Raw genomic sequence first — 21,336 nt, 5'->3', positions numbered from 1 at the left:
AAGAACAGCAGAATCGTCTCAAGCAACTCGAACAGGAGGCCGAACACCAACGCGAAGCTGAAAGAAACCTCCAGAGAGAAATTAGGCGACACCGAGAGTTAGAAGACAAACTCCTAAAACTCGAGGCCAACCTTAAAACCAAAACCATTCAACCTGGTCATGAGGACAGCTCCCACAAGGATCAAGATCCCTTCACAAAAGAAATCATGAAAGCTAAAGTTCCAAGGGATTTTAAAGCCCCCGACATGGCCCCATACGACGGAACCTCCGATCCAAGCCATCATCTCAGCAATTTCAGAAGCAGAATGTATCTCACTGACGCCTCGGACGCTATTCGATGCAAAGCCTTCCCAACTACCCTAACAAAGACAGCAATTAAGTGGTTTGACAGTTTGCCTTCTAGATCCATCACAAGTTTTGATGACTTAGCCAAAAAGTTTCTTGCCAGATTCTCCATCCAGAAGGACAAAGCTAAACACACACCGAGCCTATTAGGGGTCAATCTAGGAGATCAGGAGAGTCTTCGCAACTACATGGAAAGATTCAACAAAGCATGTCTGGACATACAAAGTCTGCCAACAGAAGCAGCCATCATGGGTCTCATCAATGGCCTGCGAGAAGAACATTTTAGCCACTCCATATCAAAAAAGCATCCCACATCTTTAAATGAGGTACAAGAACAGACAGAGAAATACATCAATATGGAGGAGAACTCTCGACTAGAAGAGACCTCAAAGCCTGGATTCTCCTACCCATCTCAGGACAAGGATAAAGAGTCCAAGAAAAAAGAAGATCAACCCGGAGAGAAGCCTAGAAAATACCACAATTACACCCTTCTTTGGGTGTCTCTTGTGGATGTTTACCGAGAAATATGCCACACTGAGAAGATCCCATCACCTCGCCCAATCAAAAGCAAAAAAGGAGGAGGAAATCGGACAGAATACTGCGAGTACCACCGAATCTATGGACATCCTACCAACGAATGCGTCGACTTAAAGAATGTCATAGAGAAATTGGCAAGAGAAGGGCGACTAGATCGGTACTTAGCCAACAAAATGGATGAATCAAGAAAAAAAAGAAGGGACGACGAGGTCGGACGAGCTGAACGACCACCTCACACCCCGGAGAGACATGTTCGTATGATAAATAGAGGATTCGCAGGAGGAAGGATTTCAAAATTATCTCGCAAAAGGCATCTTAAAGAAGTATATCATGTTGGGGAAGGAGAGAGGTCATCCGACCTTCCTACTATTACCTTTACCCAAGAAGACGCAGCAGGCATCATCCCGGGACATGATGATCCCATGGTCATTACTATCATATTGGCCAACGCAAATCTCCACCAAAAACTGGTAGATCAAGAAAGCTCCACAGATATCTTGTTTAAATCCGCCTTCGACAAACTCGGCCTACAAGATAAAGAGCTCAAAGCATATTCGAATAGCTTGTTCGGACTGGGAGACACTCCAATCCAACCACATGGATATATCTTACTACATACGACCTTTGAAAAGGGAACCCGGTCAAGGACACTCAACATAGACTACATCGTAGTGATAAACCCCATTTTTAGGGTTTATCTTGTGTTGAATTTAGAGGATTTTGTCAACTTTTCTCCCATGTATCCAATGAAATAGCATGGTTTTGTAACTTCTTTAATTGTGCTTAAGAGTGAAAACATGCTTTTTAGGTCTTAAAATAACTAAATTTAATTCACCTGGATTCCATTAGATACCTTGATATGTTTGTTAAGAGATTTCAAGTTTAGGAGGCAAAGATTGGATTGAGGGAATGAAGGAAAAGCATGTAGAAATGGAGAACTCATGAAGAAATGAAGGAATTACAAAGCTGTCAAGCCTGACCTCTTCGCACTTAATCGACTATAACTTGAGCTACAAAGGTTCAAATGACGTGATTTCAGTTGCGTTGGAAAGATAACATCCGGGGCTTCAAAATGATACAAAATTTGCTATGGTTGCATCGCGTTTAGGGATGAGCACATGCACTGTACGCGTACACGCCGATGTTGCACGTGACTCACTTAAGTGCAACTCGTTGCCAGCGATTTCAGGAGCATTTTGGGCCCAATCCAACTCATTTCTGATGCTATTTAACCCAAGGATTGAAGAGGGATGACACACCTAGTCATCATTAGTGTAGTTTAGATTAGTTTTGGAGGGAAAGTTAGTTTCTAGAGAGAGAAGCTCTCACTTCTCTCTAGGATTAGGATTAGGTTAGATCTAGATTAGGAATTCTTAGATCTAGGTTAATTTCATGCTTTAATTCACTTTTCCTTTTGTAATTCTTCTTCTTCTACATCTCTTCTCTCTAGTTTAGCATTTAATTCTTGTAATTCTCTACTTTATGTTGATGCACTTTTATTCTTCCCTTTTCTTTTTAATGCAATGCATGTTTTGATTTCCTTTATTGTTCATTTTTTTTGTTGTTGTTTAACTCCTTGCAATTGAGTAGTGTAGATTACTTTCCTTGCAATTAATAATTCTTTCCTTTTTGTGCCTTCCAAGTGTTTGATAAAATGCTTGGTTGGATTTTAGAGTAGAATTTAATGCTCTTGGCTTGGGAAGGTAACTTAGGAAATCCTGAGTTACTAATGTCCAAGTGATTGATGATTGGGAGCCATTAACTCTAATTCTCATTAATTCAATTAGTGGAGAGCTAGGACTTATGGACTTGGATTGATATAGCTCATTTGACTTTCCTTTACTACTAAGTTAGAGGATGATTTAATGGGATTGATCCTTGCCAATTCTCATGTTGTGGTTAGTGATAGGGATGGAGATCCTTGACCACCAAACCTTGCCAAGACCTTTTTAGCCATTAGTTTACTTCCTTTCCATTTACATTTCATGTCTCTTATCTCAAAAACCTCAAAACATACCTCATAACCAATAACAAGAACACTTTATTGCAATTCCTAAGGAGAACGACCCGAGGTTTCTCTTTGCATGGAAGGCCGCATACATGCTAGGCATAGACCCCAAACTAATGTGCCATAAACTGGTGGTATATTCAGGATCTTAGCCAGTGCAGCAGAAGCGTAGGAAGCTCAGACCGAAAAGGTCCCAAGCTGTGGAAGAACTGGTACAAGCCTTACTGGAGGCAGGATTCATAAGAGAGGTCAAGTACCCACTATGGCTAGCCAACGTTGTCTTGGTAAAAAAGTCACACGAGAAGTGGCGGATGTGCACTGACTACACCGATCTCAATAAAGCCTGCTCAAAAGATCCCTATCTGCTCCCAAATATAGACACTCTAGTGGATGTCTTCTCTGGATACAAGTACCTCTCCTTCATGGATGCTTATTCAGGATACAATCAAATCCCGATGTACCCACCCGATCAAGAAAAGACCCCATTCCTAACCCCAAAGGCAAATTACTGTTATGTCGTCATGCCATTCAAACTCAAAAACGCAGGAGCTACCTACCAAAGATTGATGAATAAGGTATTCAAAGACCATATTGGAAAACTAATGAAGGTGTATGTAGACGACATGTTGGTAAAAACACAAAGTGAGGCATCATTACTGCCCGACCTCACCAAAGTATTCGACACCATAAGAAAGCATGGTATGCGACTTAATCCCATAAAGTGCACCTTTGCAGTAGAGGCTGGCAAATTCTTAGGTTTCATGCTTACACAAAGAGGAATTGAAGCGAAGCCAGATAAATGCCAGGCCATAATGGACATGAAAAGCCCGACCTACGTCAAAGAGGTACAGCAGCTCAACGGAAGGCTGGTAGCTCTGTCCAGGTTTCTAGCCGGGTCAGCCATAAGATCTCTTCCCTTTTACGCCATCTTAAGGAAGGGAAAGAGGTTTGAATGGATGGTAGAATGCGAGCAATCCTTCCAGGATTTCAAAAAAAATTTGGGACAACCACCCATCCTTACCCGACCACGGAAAGGAGAAGCACTCGTATCATACCTCGGAGTAGGAAATCGAGCAATAGCTTCAGCACTAGTTAGAGAAGACAAAGGTAGGCAACAACCCATCTAATTCATCAACAAAGCTCTACAAAGGGCCGAACTAAACTATCAAAAGATAGAAAAATTTGTCTACGCTCTCATACTTACTTCTCGATGATTTTGCCCATATTTTCAAGTTCATACCATCAAGATTCAGACCAACCAGCCCATAAAAGGCATTCTACAAAAGACAGACTTAGCTGGAAGAATCCTATAGTGGGCAGTCGAGTTATCTGAGTTCAATCTTCAATATGAAGCTCGGACGGCCATCAAATCACAGTATCTGGCCGACTTCATTGCCGAGTACATTGACACCCCGGGAACTTCTACAAAATGGAATCTCTACGTAGACGGCTCTTCAAACAAAACCGGGAGTGGCGCAGGTGTGATAATAGAAAGCGATCAGGGAACCCAAATTGAACTCTCCCTAAAGTTCGAGTTCCCTGCTTCAAATAATTAGGCTGAATACGAGGCATTACTAGTTGGTTTGAGGCTGGCTAAGGAGGTTGGAGTTCAAAAGCTTATCATCTTCAGCGATTCACAAGTAATCACCTCACAAATAGTAAGGAGCTACTAAGCTAAGGACCCTACTGATGGGTTAAAATCGGAATTCCAACACCTAAAACTCACCGGCAAGTGTACCGGGTCGCATCAAGTAATAATAACTCACATGAGTGAGGTCGATCCCACAGGAATTGAAGGATTGAGCAATTTTAGTTGGGTGGTTGATTTAGTCAAGCGAACAAGAGTTGATTTGAGTGATTTGTATCCAATAGAAGCTAAATTGCATGAAATATAAAGGGAGAGGGATAATTGACAAGAATTTAAAGTGCAGAAGAATTAAAGGAGCCGAATCTTAAAGTGCAAGTAATATAAATTGCAGAAACTTAGATTGCAAGAAATATAAATAGCTAAAACTTAAAGTGCAAGAAATGTAAATGGCTTGAATCATAAAAGGATTTGGGAATTGGGATTTCAGAAATTAAACAAGAAAAAGTAAATGACAATCAGTAAAGAAGTAGAAGAAGAATTAAGATGCAGCAGATTTAAGCAAGAAAAGGAAAATTGCTTTGAAAATAAAATAGAAAGTAGAATACAGCTCAATTGCAGTAGCTAAAGGGAAATTGAAGATCTCAGGGGTGGAAAAGACTAGAAAACAAGTCTAGATCTCAAATTCTTCCTTGATCCAACAAGAAAAATTGCAAAAGAAGTAGAAGGGTAAATTGCAGAAGAAGTAAAAGAAAGCAATAAACAGAATTTGGATTCAAATCACAGTTTCTAGAATTATGCAGAAAACAAACAAAGAGATCTCAAGGTGAGATTGAAACAGAATTTCTTCAATTCTTCACCCAAGATCCAAAACAAGGATGAAAAGGGGAGAGGCAAGAACAAAGAAGAAGAGAATTCAATCTTCTCCTCAATTTCCAAACCTCTAAAGCTAGAAATTAAAATTGACAATTCAAAAGTAAGCAAAAGCTCCTTTCTAACTCAAACTAGCTTCTATTTATACACTTCCTATTTTTGGATTTTAGAACTTGGAGTGGGCTTTTTAATTTGGTGAAGAATTGAATTCAAATTGAATTTTGGTCCAATTTTGGCCCATGGGTGCTTGCTCCCAGTAGTATGCTCAGCTCCTGGGGAGAGCACAGCACTCATGACTTGTGTCCTTGGACCTTTGTAACGTGCCAAGCTTGTGTGCAGCATCAGGGTAGCACTCGGCTCTCCTTGAGAGTGCAGCATCCCTTGCTTGTGTTGCCTTGTGTGTGCACCAAGTTTTCCTGGACCGTGTCAAATTGTTGTGCTCAGCTCTCCTTGAGAGCGCAGCATCTTTGCTTGAGGAATGGGGTCCCAGCTTCGAACCATGGTAGAGACATTTAGACCAATTTTTTTTGTGAAGCAAAGAGAGGTAGTGCCTTGCTTTGAGTGGAAGGCCTCAAGTTCGAATCCTAGTGCCATGTTGGCTTATTTTCCTTGCAAGTAGTGTAAGTAGCGCTCCTTGTTGTTTGAGTGAGGCTTCCACTTCGATTCCCAGTGAATGCATTTTGAGGAGCCAATTTTTCTTATGCCCATCAATATAAGGTAGCGCTCAGTTAAGTAAAACAACTGAGCGCCCTTGCCCCATTGGAGTAGCGCCTTCTTGTTATCCCTCAGGTGCAAGGTTCAAGTCTTGGGGGATGCATTTTGGCCAATTTTGGCTTATTTTCCTTTGTGAGTAGCGCCTCTTCCTCCCTCTAGGTCATGGGTTCGAACCTTGTAGCCTTCATTATCAAGCATTGCTCCTTGCATTTATTTTGTATGAAGCACAATAATGCTCTTGGCAAGAGCTGAGCATTGTGCTTCTTCCCTCTCTTCCTTGGTTCATTATAGTGCTCAGAGAGCGTAGCATCCAAGCCTTGCTTCCTTGGAGAGAGCGCTGTGGCTTTCCTCCTTCAATGTGCCACGTTTCCTTGTTTCTTTTGCCACACTTTTCTCTTCCTTGGGCCACGCTTCTTAGGCTACGCTTTCTTGTTTTCTTCTTTTCTTCACCTACAAATAATCAAAACAACCAATCAAAGTATCTCCAAATTCACAAGGTTTATAAATCATTCAAAAACCAATTAAATTTAGCTTAAACCTCATAATTTAGTATCAATTAAAGGGTGGTTGATTGATTCAACAAAACCATGCAATTCCACTCCAAACCACTTACTTACAATGCAAGAAAGTGCATAAAACCTAATGAAACAAGTGAAAAATGCTTGAAAAGTTAGCATAAGATGACTTGTCATCACCTACCATGAAAAAGTACCTGGACAAAACCAGAGAACAACTCGGACAAGTTGGAGAATATGAGGTCCACTATATACCTCGGGAACATAATGCTCGAGCTGATGCACTCTCAAAACTAGCCAGCACCAAACTAGGGGGCAATAATAGAAGCCTCATCCAGTAAATACTGCAAAGCCCATCAATCTCGGAGGAGAAAAAGGTCCTAGCCATATCAGGTCAGGATCAAGGGTGGATGACCCCCAGAATCAACTACCTCAAGTCAGAGACACTCCCCACAGATAAGAAGGAGGCAAAGAGGCTAATGTGAGAAGCACAGTACTACACCATAATGGGCGACATCTTATATAGGAGAGGGATCTCAACACCCCTCCTAAAATGTATACCGACTTCCAATATAAGGGAAGTCCTAGAAGAAGTACACAGCGGCATGTGTGGTAACCACCTGGGGGCATGAGCTCTTTCCAAAAAGGTACTCCGGGCAGGGTTCTTTTGGCCAACTTTGCAAAAGGAAGGAACCGAGTTCGTCAAGACATGCCCACCATGTCAAAAGCATGCTAACTTCCACATCGCCCCACCAGAGGAGCTCATCAGTGTAACATCACCTTGGCCGTTTGCAAAGTGGGGATTCGACCTCCTCGGACCCTTTCCCCAAGGGTCGGGACAAGTCAAGTTCCTCATTGTAGGGGTAGACTACTTCACAAAATGGATTGCGATATAGCCCCTAGCTAATGCCACTGCTCAAAGAAGTTGGAAATTCTTGTACAGAAACATCATTGCAAGGTTTAGGGTTCCTCACTCTATCACCACAGACAATGGCAGTCAATTCACTGACACAGGTTTCAGGAAATTGGTAGCTGACTTGAAAATAAAGCACCAGTTCACATCCGTAGAACACCCACAAGCCAACGGACAGGCAGAAGCTGCCAATAAAGTCATACTAGCTGGGTTAAAATGGAGACTACAGGACGCAAAGGGAGCTTGGGCTGAAGAGCTCCCATAAGTCCTATGGGCATATCGGATAACTCCACACTCCACCACAGGATAATCACCCTTTCGATTGGCTTACGGAATGGAGGCAATGATCCAGTAGAGATCGAAGAAGGATCCCCCATAATGATCCTGTACAATGAAAAGGCCAACTCCCAAATTCAAAGGGAAGAACTCGACCTACTTCCAGAAGTCCAAGAAAGAGCTCAAATTAGAGAGGAAGTATTAAAGCATCGAATGGCCTCAAGATATAACCAGAAAGTAGTCCAGGGAAGTTTCGCCAACAACGATCTCATCCTAATCTGAAATGACATCGGAGCAAGTCGATCAGGAGAAGGAAAGCTAGCGGCTAACTGGAAAGGACCTTACCGAGTTGTAGAGGTACTGGAAAAAGGCTACTACAAGGTGTCCGACCTCGAGGGGCGAGAGCTACCAAGGTCATGGCATGCCTGCAACCTAAGAAGGTACTATAGTTAGAAGATAATAAAGATCTTAGGACAAGGCACACTCTTTTTCCTAAAAATGTTTTTTAATGAGGCGCTAAGCCAAGATCTACAAAATTGCCCGACTTAGAAGGGTAAGCACCCACATGTATATATTCTTGTCTATATGCCTATTTTCTATTTGAATAAAGTTTTTCAGATTCTCCACAAAGTTTTTCTACCAAGACGCATTAATCTAGGCGCAAGAATTCATCGCCCAATTATGACAAAATCGGCAAAATGAAAACCAAATTCATCGTCCGATTACAACAAGGTCGGCAAGGTGAAAACCAAATTCACCACCCGATTACAACAAGGTCGGCAAGATGAAAGCGACAAAAATAGATTAATGCAAGAAGTTATAAAAAGTAATCCACAGAAAGAGGCCTGACGAGGTCTGATTAAAAATGGACTACAAAAAATAACTTAAGAAGAATCGGCAAGAAGAGGTCGGACCAAACCGATCAATGCGGCAAAAGTTATAAAAAGTAATCCATAGAAAGAGACTTGACGAGGTCTGATTAAAAATAGATTACTAAAAATAACTTAAGAAGGACCGACAAGAAGAAGTCGGGCCAAACCAATCAAAGCGACAAAGTTATAAAAAGTAATCCATAGAAAGAGGCTTGACGAGGTCTGATTAAAAATGGGATACTAAAAATAACTTGAGAAGGATCGACAAGAGAAATCGGACCAACCAAAAGCGTGTGCTAAAAGGGACACATATCTGCCCAAAAAAGCCACGACTCCATGACAAGACTATCAAAATTGTTCAGACTCACTAAAAAGGCTTCTATGAGAACACTAAAAAGTTATCGGATAAATCAGCCCCAAGGATCACCCCGACAAACAAAAAGAGGTCGGACAGCAAGGTATCGACACTCTACAAAGATCCACAGAAGTCGCAAAAGGTCAATCAACACATCAAAGAAACACGGCTATTATAATAAGAGCATTAAAAAACTCAGAAGGCCACCCGAAAGTCGACCTCAAGAGTTCAAAAGTGTTTCTATTTTTTCCAAAATAAAGTTGCTAAGAAAAGCAACTGAATGTCAAAGAAAGTTGCACCACAAAAAATTAAAAAGACCAGAGATCAAAAGCCCACAAGCCGGGCTGTACAAATACATAAGAAATCACAAAGGGTCCAAGGTCTCATCGGCAGCAGCATCCTGAGTAGAAGAGGGAGGGATGGTCTTCAAAGGGGTTGCATCTATAGTCCCATCCTCTCGATTTAAAATTTGAACATCAGGATCAGACTCGGGGTGGCCGACCTCAGTAGCCGGGGTTGAAGAAGTCGTAGCAACAGAAGCTTTTACTGGCGGCACAGGGGGAGGACCTTCCTCTTCATCCTCATCCGGGGCTGGAACAATCTTACCATCCTCTACGATGTTGTCCAAACTAAAAAGAGTCAGGTCGAGTTCGGGAGCAAGAACTCGAACCTGGGCTTTCAAGTTCTCATAGGCATCGGTCACACTACCCACAAGATGGCCCTGGAGCTCAGTGTAATCAGCATGGGCAGACTCCAGGCTCTCCCTGGTCTCCAGCAGCTCGCCATAAGTATGAATATAGCTCTCTTTATGCTTCTTCACTGTCTGCTCGGCCAGATTCGCAGCAGCCTCAGCAGCAGTAGCTCGGGACTTCTCATTTTCCACATCCAACTCTAATTTTTCCACCTTCGCATTTAGCTCATCCTTCAGCCCTTTGATTCTATCAAACTCCGACTTAGCATCCTTCATAAAGGCCTTCATTGCATGAACGGGAGAATATTAGATCGTACGGAACAAAGCCGCACCCATATGAGCCATCTGAACACTATTACTGGTAATAAAATCCAGGTGGTGATGGATGGACACATCGTCCATGGAAAGTCGGCCATAATGAGCGATCTGATTATCAACAAACCCCACAGCATCAAAATCAGGGGCATCCAAGCATACGGTTCAATAGTCTTCTACCTTTTTGGAGGAGGACCGGCAGCAGGGGAAGAGGCAGCACCAGAGGTCGGCTGGGGAGGATCAGAGAAAATCACATGAACTTGAGGAGTAAGAATAATCTTCCTCAGTCCAGAAGTGCCCGTGGTCGACTTCCTCGAAAGGACCTGAGAGGATCCTTCCCCTGAAGCCTTCGCCGAGATGTTTCGAGCGGCTGTTGCTTTCTTGGCCCGTTTAAAGGCCTTCATGGACTCTGTGTTCTTCACCATCTCTGAAAAAGAAAGTGATGAACGAACTCTTGATGGTTTAGAATTTAACTAATGAAGTCTCGTTGTGAAGTATAGTTTCCAAACCAATCAAGAATCCTTTCAATCAAAAATTTAAGTTGTCACAAGTAACAAACCCCAATGAAAATTAACCGAAGTATTAAGACTCCGGGTCATCTCACGAAGAGTTACAATAAAATGTATGCTTATTGGCTATGAAGGGGTAAGGGGGTTGTTGATTGATAAGAGGGACAATAAAATAAATGACAAGAAAAATAAAGAGAGCAAGTAATTAAAGAAAGCAAGTAATAAAGAGAGGCATTCATGGCAATGGATTGAGATCATAGGCTTTCTATCCTAGTCATGCATGATTAATTCGCCTTATTTAGTTAACTCACACATCGGGAGAATGTCAAACAAGACTAATTAATCATATCACAAATATAAACAAGAATTTATCTCATTACGTCAACTCCAACAAATAGGAAGAAAGTCTAACGAGACTAGCTAATCTCAATCCAAAAGTCCTAACTAACTTACTAATTAAACTAGCAAAAGATTAGCGTCAATGGAAACAATATTCCATAAGTCCTAATCAACTCACTAATTAAATTAGCAAAAGATTAGCGTCAATGGAAACAATACTAGCTAACAACTCTAGATCACCAACATGAGTTGGGTTTTCATGACTCAAGATTACCCAATCACTCTTTCCAAGCCAAGAATGCTCAAAATCTACTCTAAAGACTAACCAAGCATTTTATCAAACACTTGGAAGGCATAAAAGGAAAGCATAATGAATGACAAGAAATAGTAAAATCTATCAACTACCAATTGCAAGAAAAGTAAATCAATAATTCATATCATCAATTAAAAGAACATCAAACATAAAATTGCATTAAAGAAAATTAAGATCCATCAATTGTTCATAAACATAAAAGGGAGTAAAATAAGAAATTAACAAGAGAAAATACAAGATCAAAGACAATAGAACAATAAAACATAAAGAGAATTGAAATCAAAACAAGAATTAAAAGAGAAATTTGAGAGTGATTAACATAACTCTATCCTAATTTCTACCCTAAATCTAGAGAGAGGAGAGAGCCTCTCTCTCTAGAATTTTAACCTAAAACATGATAAAAAAACTACACTATGACTACTTCCCTCATTCCCCCTTCAATCCTTGGGTTCAATAGCATCAGAAATGGGTTGGATTGGGCCCAAAATGAGGTGCAAAATCGCTGGGGGCGATTTCAATAAAGTGGGCCACGGACAGCATCGGCATGTGCGCACCCCTGAACGCGAAGCAACATATGGCAAAATTTATATCATTTCGAAGCCCCGGATGTTAGCTTTCCAACGCAACTAGAACCGCCTCATTTGGACCTCTGTAGCTCAAGTTATGGTCGTTTGAGTGCGAAGAGGTCGGCTTGACAGCTTTACGGTTCCTTCGTTTCTTCATGAGTTCTCCCACTTTGCATGCTTTTCTCCTCTCTTCTTCCATCCAATACTTGCCTTATGAACCTGAAATTACTCAACAAACATATCAAGGCATCGAATGGAATTAAAGTGGATTAAAATCATCAATTTTAGGGCCTAAAAAGCATGTTTTCACATTTAAGCACAAATCTAGGGAGAATTACAAAACCATGCTATTTCATTGAATAAATGTGAGAAAAGGTGATAAAATCCCCCAAAATAAGCACAAGATAAACCACAAAATCGGGGTTTATCAAATCTCCCCACACTTAAACTAAGCATGTCCTCATGCTAAGAATAAAGAAGGACAAGAAAAGGGTATGAACATTTATTCAATGCAAAGAAACTATATAAACCTATCTACATGCATGCAACTAAATGAAAAATGATTCTACCTACTTGGTTAAAAGTAAATCAATCTCCAAGAACACGTATGAACAAGTAGGGCTATGATCATATGATGATTCATGAATCCTACCAATTCAAATATCAAAATGAAGTTCAAATAGACTTGCAAGAAGAACGCTCATGAAAGCCGGGAACAAGGAATTGAGCATCGAACCCTCACCAGATGTGTATCCGCTCTAGTCGCTCAAGTGTATAGGGTCGATCACTCAATTCTCTTCTACTCTTGCTTTCTAAGATTTATTTTTCATCTAACAATCAACAATTATTCAATGCATGCATACATTCATCATGAGGACTTATTCATAGGTTGTAATGGGGCTAGGGTCAAGGTAAGGATGCATATGGTCAAGTGAGCTTGAAATTTGTATCTTTGATTAGCCTAAGCTCTCATCAAACACATATGACAACCTATACAATTCTAATACACAACCTAGCTACCCATGATTCCCACTTTTTTTTTCATACTCATGCATTCTCTTTAATTAACATCCCATATGCATTGATTTTTATTGAACTTTACCTTAGGGAATTTTTATCCCCCCACTACAAGAAAAAGGGTCTGTCGGCACACTTTTTTCTTGTCACGCTTTTAAAGCGTGCCGAAAAGTGGTCTATGGCCACGCTTTTATGAGGGTGGCCACTCATTTGTGATTTGGCCACGTTTTTTTTTGCTACGCTTGAAAAGCGTGGCCATAGAGAGAAATCGGCACGCTTTTACGAGGGTACCCACTTACTTAAAATTTGGCCACGCTTTTTTACTGCCACGCTTGAAAAGCGTGGCGATAGATAGAAATCGGCACGCTTTTATAGTGGGTGGCCACTGATTCAAAATTTGGCCACCCATTTTTTTGCCATGCTTAAAAAGCGTGGCCATAGAAGGAAATCGGCACGCTTTATAAGCGTGGCTATAGTGTGTTTATTTTGGCACCGTAAAAAAACGTGCCGATAGAGTTCTCTCCCCTAAAATTTAGTTTCCCACTTATGTTTTTTTCACACTTAACTTTTTTTTTCCCTAAGTTTTCAAATTTTAACCCTAAATGATAAGTTTTCAAATTTGTACACTTAACTTATTTTTAATCCTAAATTTTAAGATGACTTGTGATTTTATTTTTTTCACCATTCAATATTTTTTTTCTTTTTTCAATATTTTTTTTTCATTACAAAATATGTATTTTTTTAATAATTTGTTTATTTTTAAATCACAAAACTTTGTTAAAGTACACCTAATTTTTATGTTACCAAATTATACTTAACAAAATTAGTTTAAGATAATTTGATTAATTTTACAGTTTTTACATTGTATTAATAATTAGTTATTTAATATTCTTAAAAAATATAACAAATTATAATTTAGAATCAAAAGTATTTAATGTAAATTCAATATTCATATTTAAGCTAAATTTAATATCAAAGTATGAATTAAAACTTTAAATGTTATCATTTGAATTTCTTGGTTTCTTTGGTTTTGAATTTTTGATAATAGTTAGAACAGAGTTAAAGAATTCCCTTTCAAACCCTAAAATCTTTTTAACCCTAAAATTCCCTTTCAAACCCTTATTGCGCCGTCACTTCATCTTCACTCTCGAACCCAGCAGCTTCCTTCGGCGTCCATCGTCATCTTCATCACTGGAACCCAGCCTCATCTTCATCTTCTGGAACCCAACCCTTCATCGCACCCAGAAAACCCTAACCTCCATCACGCCGCCATCTATCTCACTGGTTCGTCGTTGTGTTAGCCAGCTAGCCACTCCTTTTGCTGTCCTTCTCGCCGTTCTGGTCGTCGTGCTGCTCGCCACTCTCTGTCGCGGTTCTGCTCGCCTCTCTCTATCGCGGTTCTGCTCGCCTCTCCCTGTGGTACATGTTCTTCGTGTGATTAGGTCAAATTGTAAATAATTAAAGGCCAAATATTCATGTTGGAGCTTTATGGGATGTGTGATTTTGATTTTTGATGTGTTGTTTCTGTTTCAGGTGAAGTACTGCTCTGAGAATAACAAGAGGCTTATTCACTTCTCTAATTGTGAAGTGTATGGGAAAACGATTGGAAGCTTTCTCCCCAAAGATAGTTATGCTTCTGTTGATTGGAGGGAGAAGGGCGCTGTCTCCCCCCTTAAGGATCAAGGCCAATGCGGTTAGCACATTAAATTAGGGTTTAATTTTGATGCTCTATAATATTAATTCCCCTAAAAGAATTTGATTTGATGTTTTGGGTTTTGTTGTGAAGGGAGTTGTTGGGCATTCTCAACGGTTGCTGTGGTGGAAGGGATCAATAAAATTGTGAGGGGGGAGTTGATATCTCTGTCAGAGCAAGAGTTGGTGGACTGGTTCTGGTAATGCTTCTAAACTTTTTTTTTTCTAAACTAGGATTAAGGTCTAAGCTTTGTTATTATAATTTATAATGCTAGATTTGTTCAGAACTTGTTATTATAATTTATAAGGTTGATCTGTTGTTCTGAACTTCTGAATATTGTTCATTTGTTCTCTTTGTTTGGTTCTGATATGTTTTGATTTTAATTACATATAATGTTGATTTGTTCTCCAAGTTTGGGTCTGATTTGTTCTGAATTTAATTAAAATATGTTCTGATAAAAGTTGCTTTGTTCTCCTTGTTTGTTTTTTATTTATTCTGATTTTAATTGAAACATGTTCTGATTATTGTTGATTTGTTATCCTTATTTGGTTCTGATTTTAATTGTGCAAATTTTGATCTGTTTTAGAGATTTATTTGTTCTTTATCAAATTATGGATTTGGACGGTTTTGATTTGGTGTAACATGATCAGCTTTACCGCTTCCTTGTGAGGAGGACCGGCAGCAATTTCAATGTCGTGATACTGAAGGGCAAGGTTTGTTTTTCCCTCTCTTATCATTCTCAGTGGTAAGATTACCGCTAGTTTTCCTTCTTTATAAGGTGAAAATCCAGTGTGTGATTAAGCTTGATTAAATTCAGCTGGAGCTTATTAATCTTTGTGATCAGTTCTGTCCAAATAGATTAATAATTTGCTTGTGTATGATTAAACCTTGTTACTTTGTGAAAGAAGGAACAAATTAACAGCCTTAATTTAATTCTGTTTTGCTTGCCATTTAGGTTCACTAATCCATCTTTATTAAACACAATGTAATAAGTGCCTCACTACCTTGCATGTAATTGTTTGTAGTTCTTAATTTATCTGAGAGTTCCACTGACTCACCGATTCCAACCATCAAAACCCTAACTCTGATCCGTACCCTACAACATGGCTTCCGGTAATCACCTCTCCTACTTATTTTTCTAATCTGTTTTTTCAATTTTAATAAGCTTGGATTTTTATTTTTTATTTTAGTGCATTGAAAACCCTATCTGAACTAAGCAATGAAGCACTTTCTTGTAATTGTTGAATCTGTATGTGTGTTTTTCAGCGTGTCTGTGACGATGCTATTGTTTTGACCAGTTTCAGAGATGCTTGGAAACCCCATCAAGTTGAGTGGTGCAGCAAGGTCAGCACCATCAGCTTCTAGCCCTGCCACCTTCGAGACTGTGGCTCTCTTTGGTAAGAACTTGGTAGGGGTAACTTGGTAGAGGTACCTTTCCCTGCTTGATTTATTATGAAGACTGTTTAATATATTTCAATACTTGGTGTTGATTGTGCATCAGGTTCGTCTTTTGTCCTTGCCCTAACCTATTGATGTCTGGAATCCTATATTGTACCTTTATTTATTCAAGATTTAATTAAGGGTCTTGTTAACAAGTGTTAAGGCACTTGCTAAGAATACTATAAGAACAAGTAAATGTTAATTTTTTTAATTTTTCTGTGCACTTAATGCAAACCAAAACTTTTCTATTTTCTCTCTTAACCAATGCCCATAGGAAACTCTTAAGTTAAATCTTTTAAATTAATTTTTAAGGCTCTAATTGTATAGTTTGATCAAATTTTTAAGGCTTAATTACGTCAGTCCTTCTCAACAGCTGTTAAACATTCTGAATTTCTGATAATTGAGTCTTTTGTTCTTAGCAGTCTCTGCCTATTGATGTAGAGAATGAATTACACTCTATTTTGAACTTAATCTTGTAGTAATATGTTGCCTAAGTTTGTTTTATATTGGCCTTAATACATGTTACTTGTCTAACTTTTGTCCATCCATTGGTTATTAGGAGATACGTTTACTGATGGATCAGTTAAATACACAATGACTTCCATGAATGTTCCTGAACTTGTAATGTCATTATCAAGTATTTGATTTTCTTGGTATATCACTTGTAGTTTTCAAAAGCTTTGAATCGCTTCTAGAAAGAGGATCCTACATTCCGTGTTGGTTTAGACCCAGAGAGTGGGCAGGTAATGTTCTATTCTATTTATCTAGATCATAAAAGTGGCAAATTTGTTGTACTTGCAATGACATAGTTTACCTTTATCCAATTACAATAATTACAACTTTAGGAGAGATACTTAATGACAAACTGTTAGCATCAAAGATATAACTCCAAAAAATGTTTAATTGCAATTACAATTTTCAATACCCTATGGTTGGAGCATAGAAATCATGTGAACCAACCTTGCAAGAAATATAATGACCGTGACTCACTCTTGATTAACTTTCTCTCAAACAACAGCATGTTTAAATATGCATAGACCTTGCATGCAAGGCAAGATTAGGGAGTAGGCACTGTTTGAAGAACTGTTTGATCATTACGAGATTCTTTAATTATTTTTCCCTAAGTTTTAACTTACTGAATATTACAAGATAAATATGCCGTTGTAGTGTGTAATTATATATTTTTTGTATTAGGCTCAATAAATACTTTCTAAAAGATAAAAAAAAGTAACTTATATTAATCTTTCAGCAAATTGTTTATTCATAAATTACTTTTTGAGAAGTTCTTTTTAATATAAGTGCTTGACGGTTTAGAATTTAACTAATGAAGTCTCGTTGTGAAGTATAGTTTCCAAACCAATCAAGAATCCTTTCAATCAAAAATTTAGGTTGTCACAAGTAACAAACCCCAATGAAAATTAACCGAAGTATTAAGACTCCGGGTCGTCTCACGAAGAGTTACAATGAAATGTATGCTTATTGGCTATGAAGGGGTAAGGGGGTTGTTGATTGATAAGAGGGACAATAAAATAAATGACAAGAAAAATAAAGAGAGCAAGTAATTAAAGAAAGCAAGTAATAAAGAGAGGCATTCATGGCAATGGATTGAGATCATAGGCTTTCTATCCTAGTCATGCATGATTAATTCGCCTTATTTAGTTAACTCACACATCGGGAGAATGTCAAACAAGACTAATTAATCATATCACAAATATAAACAAGAATTTATCTCATTACGTCAACTCCAACAAATAGGGAGAAAGTCTAACGAGACTAGATAATCTCAATCCAAAAGTCCTAACCAACTTACTAATTAAACTAGCAAAAGATTAGCGTCAATGGAAACAATATTCCATAAGTCCTAATCAACTCACTAATTAAATTAGCAAAAGATTAGAATCAATGGAAACAATACTAGCTAACAACTCTAGATCACCAACATAAGTTGGGTTTTCATGACTCAAGATTACCCAATCACTCTTTCCAAGCCAAGAATGCTCAAAATCTACTCTAAAGACCAACCAAGCATTTTATCAAACACTTGGAAGGCATAAAAGGAAAGCATAATGAATGACAAGAAATAGTAAAATCTATCAACTACCAATTGCAAGAAAAGTAAATCAACAATTCAAATCATCAATTAAAAGAACATCAAACATAAAATTGCATTAAAGAAAATTAAGATCCATCAATTGTTCATAAACATAAAAGGGAGTAAAATAAGAAATTAACAAGAGAAAATACAAGATCAAAGACAATAGAACAATAAAACATAAAGAGAATTGAAATCAAAACAAGAATTAAACGAGAAATTTGAGAGTGATTAACATAACTCTATCCTAATTTCTTCCCTAAATCTAGAGAGAGGAGAGAGCCTCTCTCTCTAGAATTTTAACCTAAAACATGATGAAAAACTACACTATGACTACTTCTCTCATTCCCCCTTCAATTCTTGGGTTCAATAGCATCAGAAATGGGTTGTATTGGGCCCAAAATGAGGTGCAAAATCGCTGGGGGCAATTTCAATAAAGTGGGCCACGGACAGCATCGGCGCGTGTGCACAAAGTGCGCGTTTGCGCCCCTGAACGCGAAGAAACATATGGCAAAATTTATATCATTTCGAAGCTCCGGATGTTAGCTTTTCAATGCAACTAGAACTGCCTCATTTGGACCTCTGTAGCTCAAGTTATGGTCGTTTGAGTGCGAAGAGGTCGGCTTGACAGCTTTACGGTTCCTTCATTTCTTCATGAGTTCTCCCACTTTGCATGCTTTTCTCCTCACTTCTTCCATCCAATACTTGCCTTATGAACCTGAAATTACTCAACAAACATATCAAGGCATCGAATGGAATTAAAGTGGATTAAAATCATCAATTTTAGGGCCTAAAAAGCATGTTTTCACATTTAAGCACAAATCTAGGGAGAATTACAAAAACATGCTATTTCATTGAATAAATGTGAGAAAAGGTGATAAAATCCCCCAAAATAAGCACAAGATAAACCACAAAATCGGGGTTTATCATAAAGCAGCAAAACCAAGTTACAAGTAAGAAAGGGATGGATTGACAAACAAACAAACAAACAAAGAAAATCAAAAATGAAGTCGGCAACTACCCAATTCAGCCCAAAGAAGGGAGGGATCTCCTAGATACTTCTTCGTGTCGAGATGGGGAGGTTCTCCCCAATTTTCCTCTAACACATGTACAAAGGCCTGCTCGACCTCATCCCGACTTTCCCAAGAATACCTAGCCACTACCACATTCTTTTGCCAGCACAAAGGGAAGGCGGGCTCATTATTTTTCGTCCAAAAAGAAGGGACGAGCTCCCTCAACAGCTCGGACCTTGAAATAGTAGTTCTTAAAATCCCTAAAGGAGTCGTCATACATGGAGAACATTTCTTTCCCTGGGTGGCTCGAAAAGAAATCCAGGAAGCTTTCTTCTTAGCTCACCTAGGCTTGGTCAACACAAAAAGATAAAGAAAGAGTGTTTAGGTAGGTCAGATATCCAGTTCCTGACACAACAATGGGAAGATTTTTATGAAACCCTACGAGTTCGGATGGAGCTGAGAAGGAGCTACATTACAAGACCATAGCAGTTCAATTTCAAAAAGGGTAAAAGGAATGGTAATGTTCAATTGGCTAAAGAAGTAGTCATAAGCATAGAAGAAGGGTCGTTCTCCTTGAGTCAAAAGGAGGAAAACTAACCCTCTCCTCAGGGTCAGGTGACACCAACTCATAATTTTTCTCCTGGTCCCTACTACTACATATCATATGATGCCTCTTAAGTCACACACAATACTTAGGGTCAACCACAGTAACACATATCAAGACAATGGAGTCCAGCCAATCAGACATGCCATCCAGGATCTTAGTAGACATCTCAACAATGTTTTTGCGGGAAGACATGGGTCAACTATTGCTACAATAAGAAAAAGAAAAAATGGGTTACTATCAAACAGCTCGGGCAAATATGGAAACAACTTAGACAATAATATACAAACATTAACAGTTAGATACAGCAGTAAAAAAGGAAAAACCCAGGACTCACACCAAGGTCCTGGGGAACCCTTTGGAGGCAGTAACAAGACAAGAACCCGGAAAAAAGATATCGAAAGTTTATGTCCTAACATCTCTCAAAAACAATTCTTCTCTGGCAAACGACATTTGACACAAGCAGCAAGAAAGTCATCATCACCAACAAAAATCATCAAAAGTTACAACCTTTCCTAAACCGACAGTTCATCATCAAAGCCACAAAAAGTTTTTCAAAGCTATAACCTCAATTTACCAACAAATCTGCAAAGACAAAAACTTTGATCAGGAGGATACAACCACAAAAAAAGACAAGAAATAGTGAAGAAGAAAAAGTGGAAAAGCAAACGACGATCCAGCATAAAAGATGCAATCTTTCTCAAGATGAATAAACACAAACAAAAATCAACTTGACAATATATGCAACAGTAAAAACAGGCGTGAAGAATGATTATTAAAGTATGAAGAAAGAAGACCAATGAAGAGAGAACTTTTGCGTGGTCTAGAAATTCACAGATAAATCCTCGTTGCAAGTATAGCTTCTAAACCAACAAAAGTCCTTTCTTACAAACGTTTTGGTTGTCACAAGTAACAAACCCCTTTGAAATTGATAACCGAAGTATTTAACCTCGGGTCGTCTTCTCAAGGAACTGCAGGGAGGTGATCTTATTATTGGTTATGAGTTTGTAAATTGGGGGTTTTGAGAGTAGGGAAAAAGTAATTTAAATAACAAATAAAATAAATAAATAACTGTAAAATAAACTCTTGGCAAGGTATGAAAATTCAGAAGTCCTATCCTAGTTACTCCTATGAGATTTAGAGTTAATCCCACTCAGTTAACCCTTATGAAAGCAAGGGAAAGTCAAGTGAACTAATTAGTTAGATTTCCCAAGTCCTAGCCAACTCCTAAGGAAAGACTAGAGTTAGTGGAATTCAAGTCAATTAGCAGACATAATCATCAATCCCGATAAGTTCAATAACTCAAGGGTTTCCAGTTAATCAATTAAAGCCAAGGATATGAATAGCTAAATAAGAATTATAAACTGAAATACCTCAAATTATATTAAATAGAATATTCAAATCTAAACATGAATGGTTCATAAGCTAATTTGGCAATAAAAGTAATTAAAGGAAAGCATTAAAATATCTGAAAGCAAAAGAGAAATAGAAAGTAAAAGGAAAATTGAACCTGATAGGGAATTGAAATACTAAATTGAAATAATAAGAAATCCTAATCCTAAAACCTAAGAGAGAGGAGAGAACTTCTCCCTCTAAAAACAACATCTAAACTATGAAAAGTGAAGAATTGAGGGCCTCCCTCTGAATGGAAGCATTCTCCCACTTTATAACCTCTAATATGTGCTTTCTGGACTTGGATCTGGGCCAAAAAGGGTTTCAGAAATCGCTGGGAGCGTTTCTGCAGTTTCTGC

General features: G+C 38.7%; 1 protein-coding gene across 1 annotated transcript; it reads left to right on the top strand.

Moving 5' to 3' along the window:
- Positions 1–13,739: 13,739 nt before the first annotated feature.
- Positions 13,740–15,101, top strand: LOC140178601 (uncharacterized). Its single transcript, XM_072215800.1, has 3 exons — positions 13,740–14,162; positions 14,277–14,436; positions 14,530–15,101. The coding sequence occupies exons 1-3, from the start codon at positions 13,740–13,742 to the stop codon at positions 14,637–14,639; spliced, it is 693 nt and encodes a 230-aa protein (XP_072071901.1). The 3' UTR covers positions 14,640–15,101.
- The last annotated feature ends 6,235 nt before the right edge of the window (positions 15,102–21,336 follow it).

This window comes from Arachis hypogaea, chromosome 14, assembly GCF_003086295.3.
Source record: "Arachis hypogaea cultivar Tifrunner chromosome 14, arahy.Tifrunner.gnm2.J5K5, whole genome shotgun sequence".
NCBI lineage: Eukaryota > Viridiplantae > Streptophyta > Magnoliopsida > Fabales > Fabaceae > Arachis > Arachis hypogaea.
The sequence above is the reverse complement of the archived record's forward strand: the minus strand, read 5'-3'. Positions and strand labels throughout refer to the sequence as shown.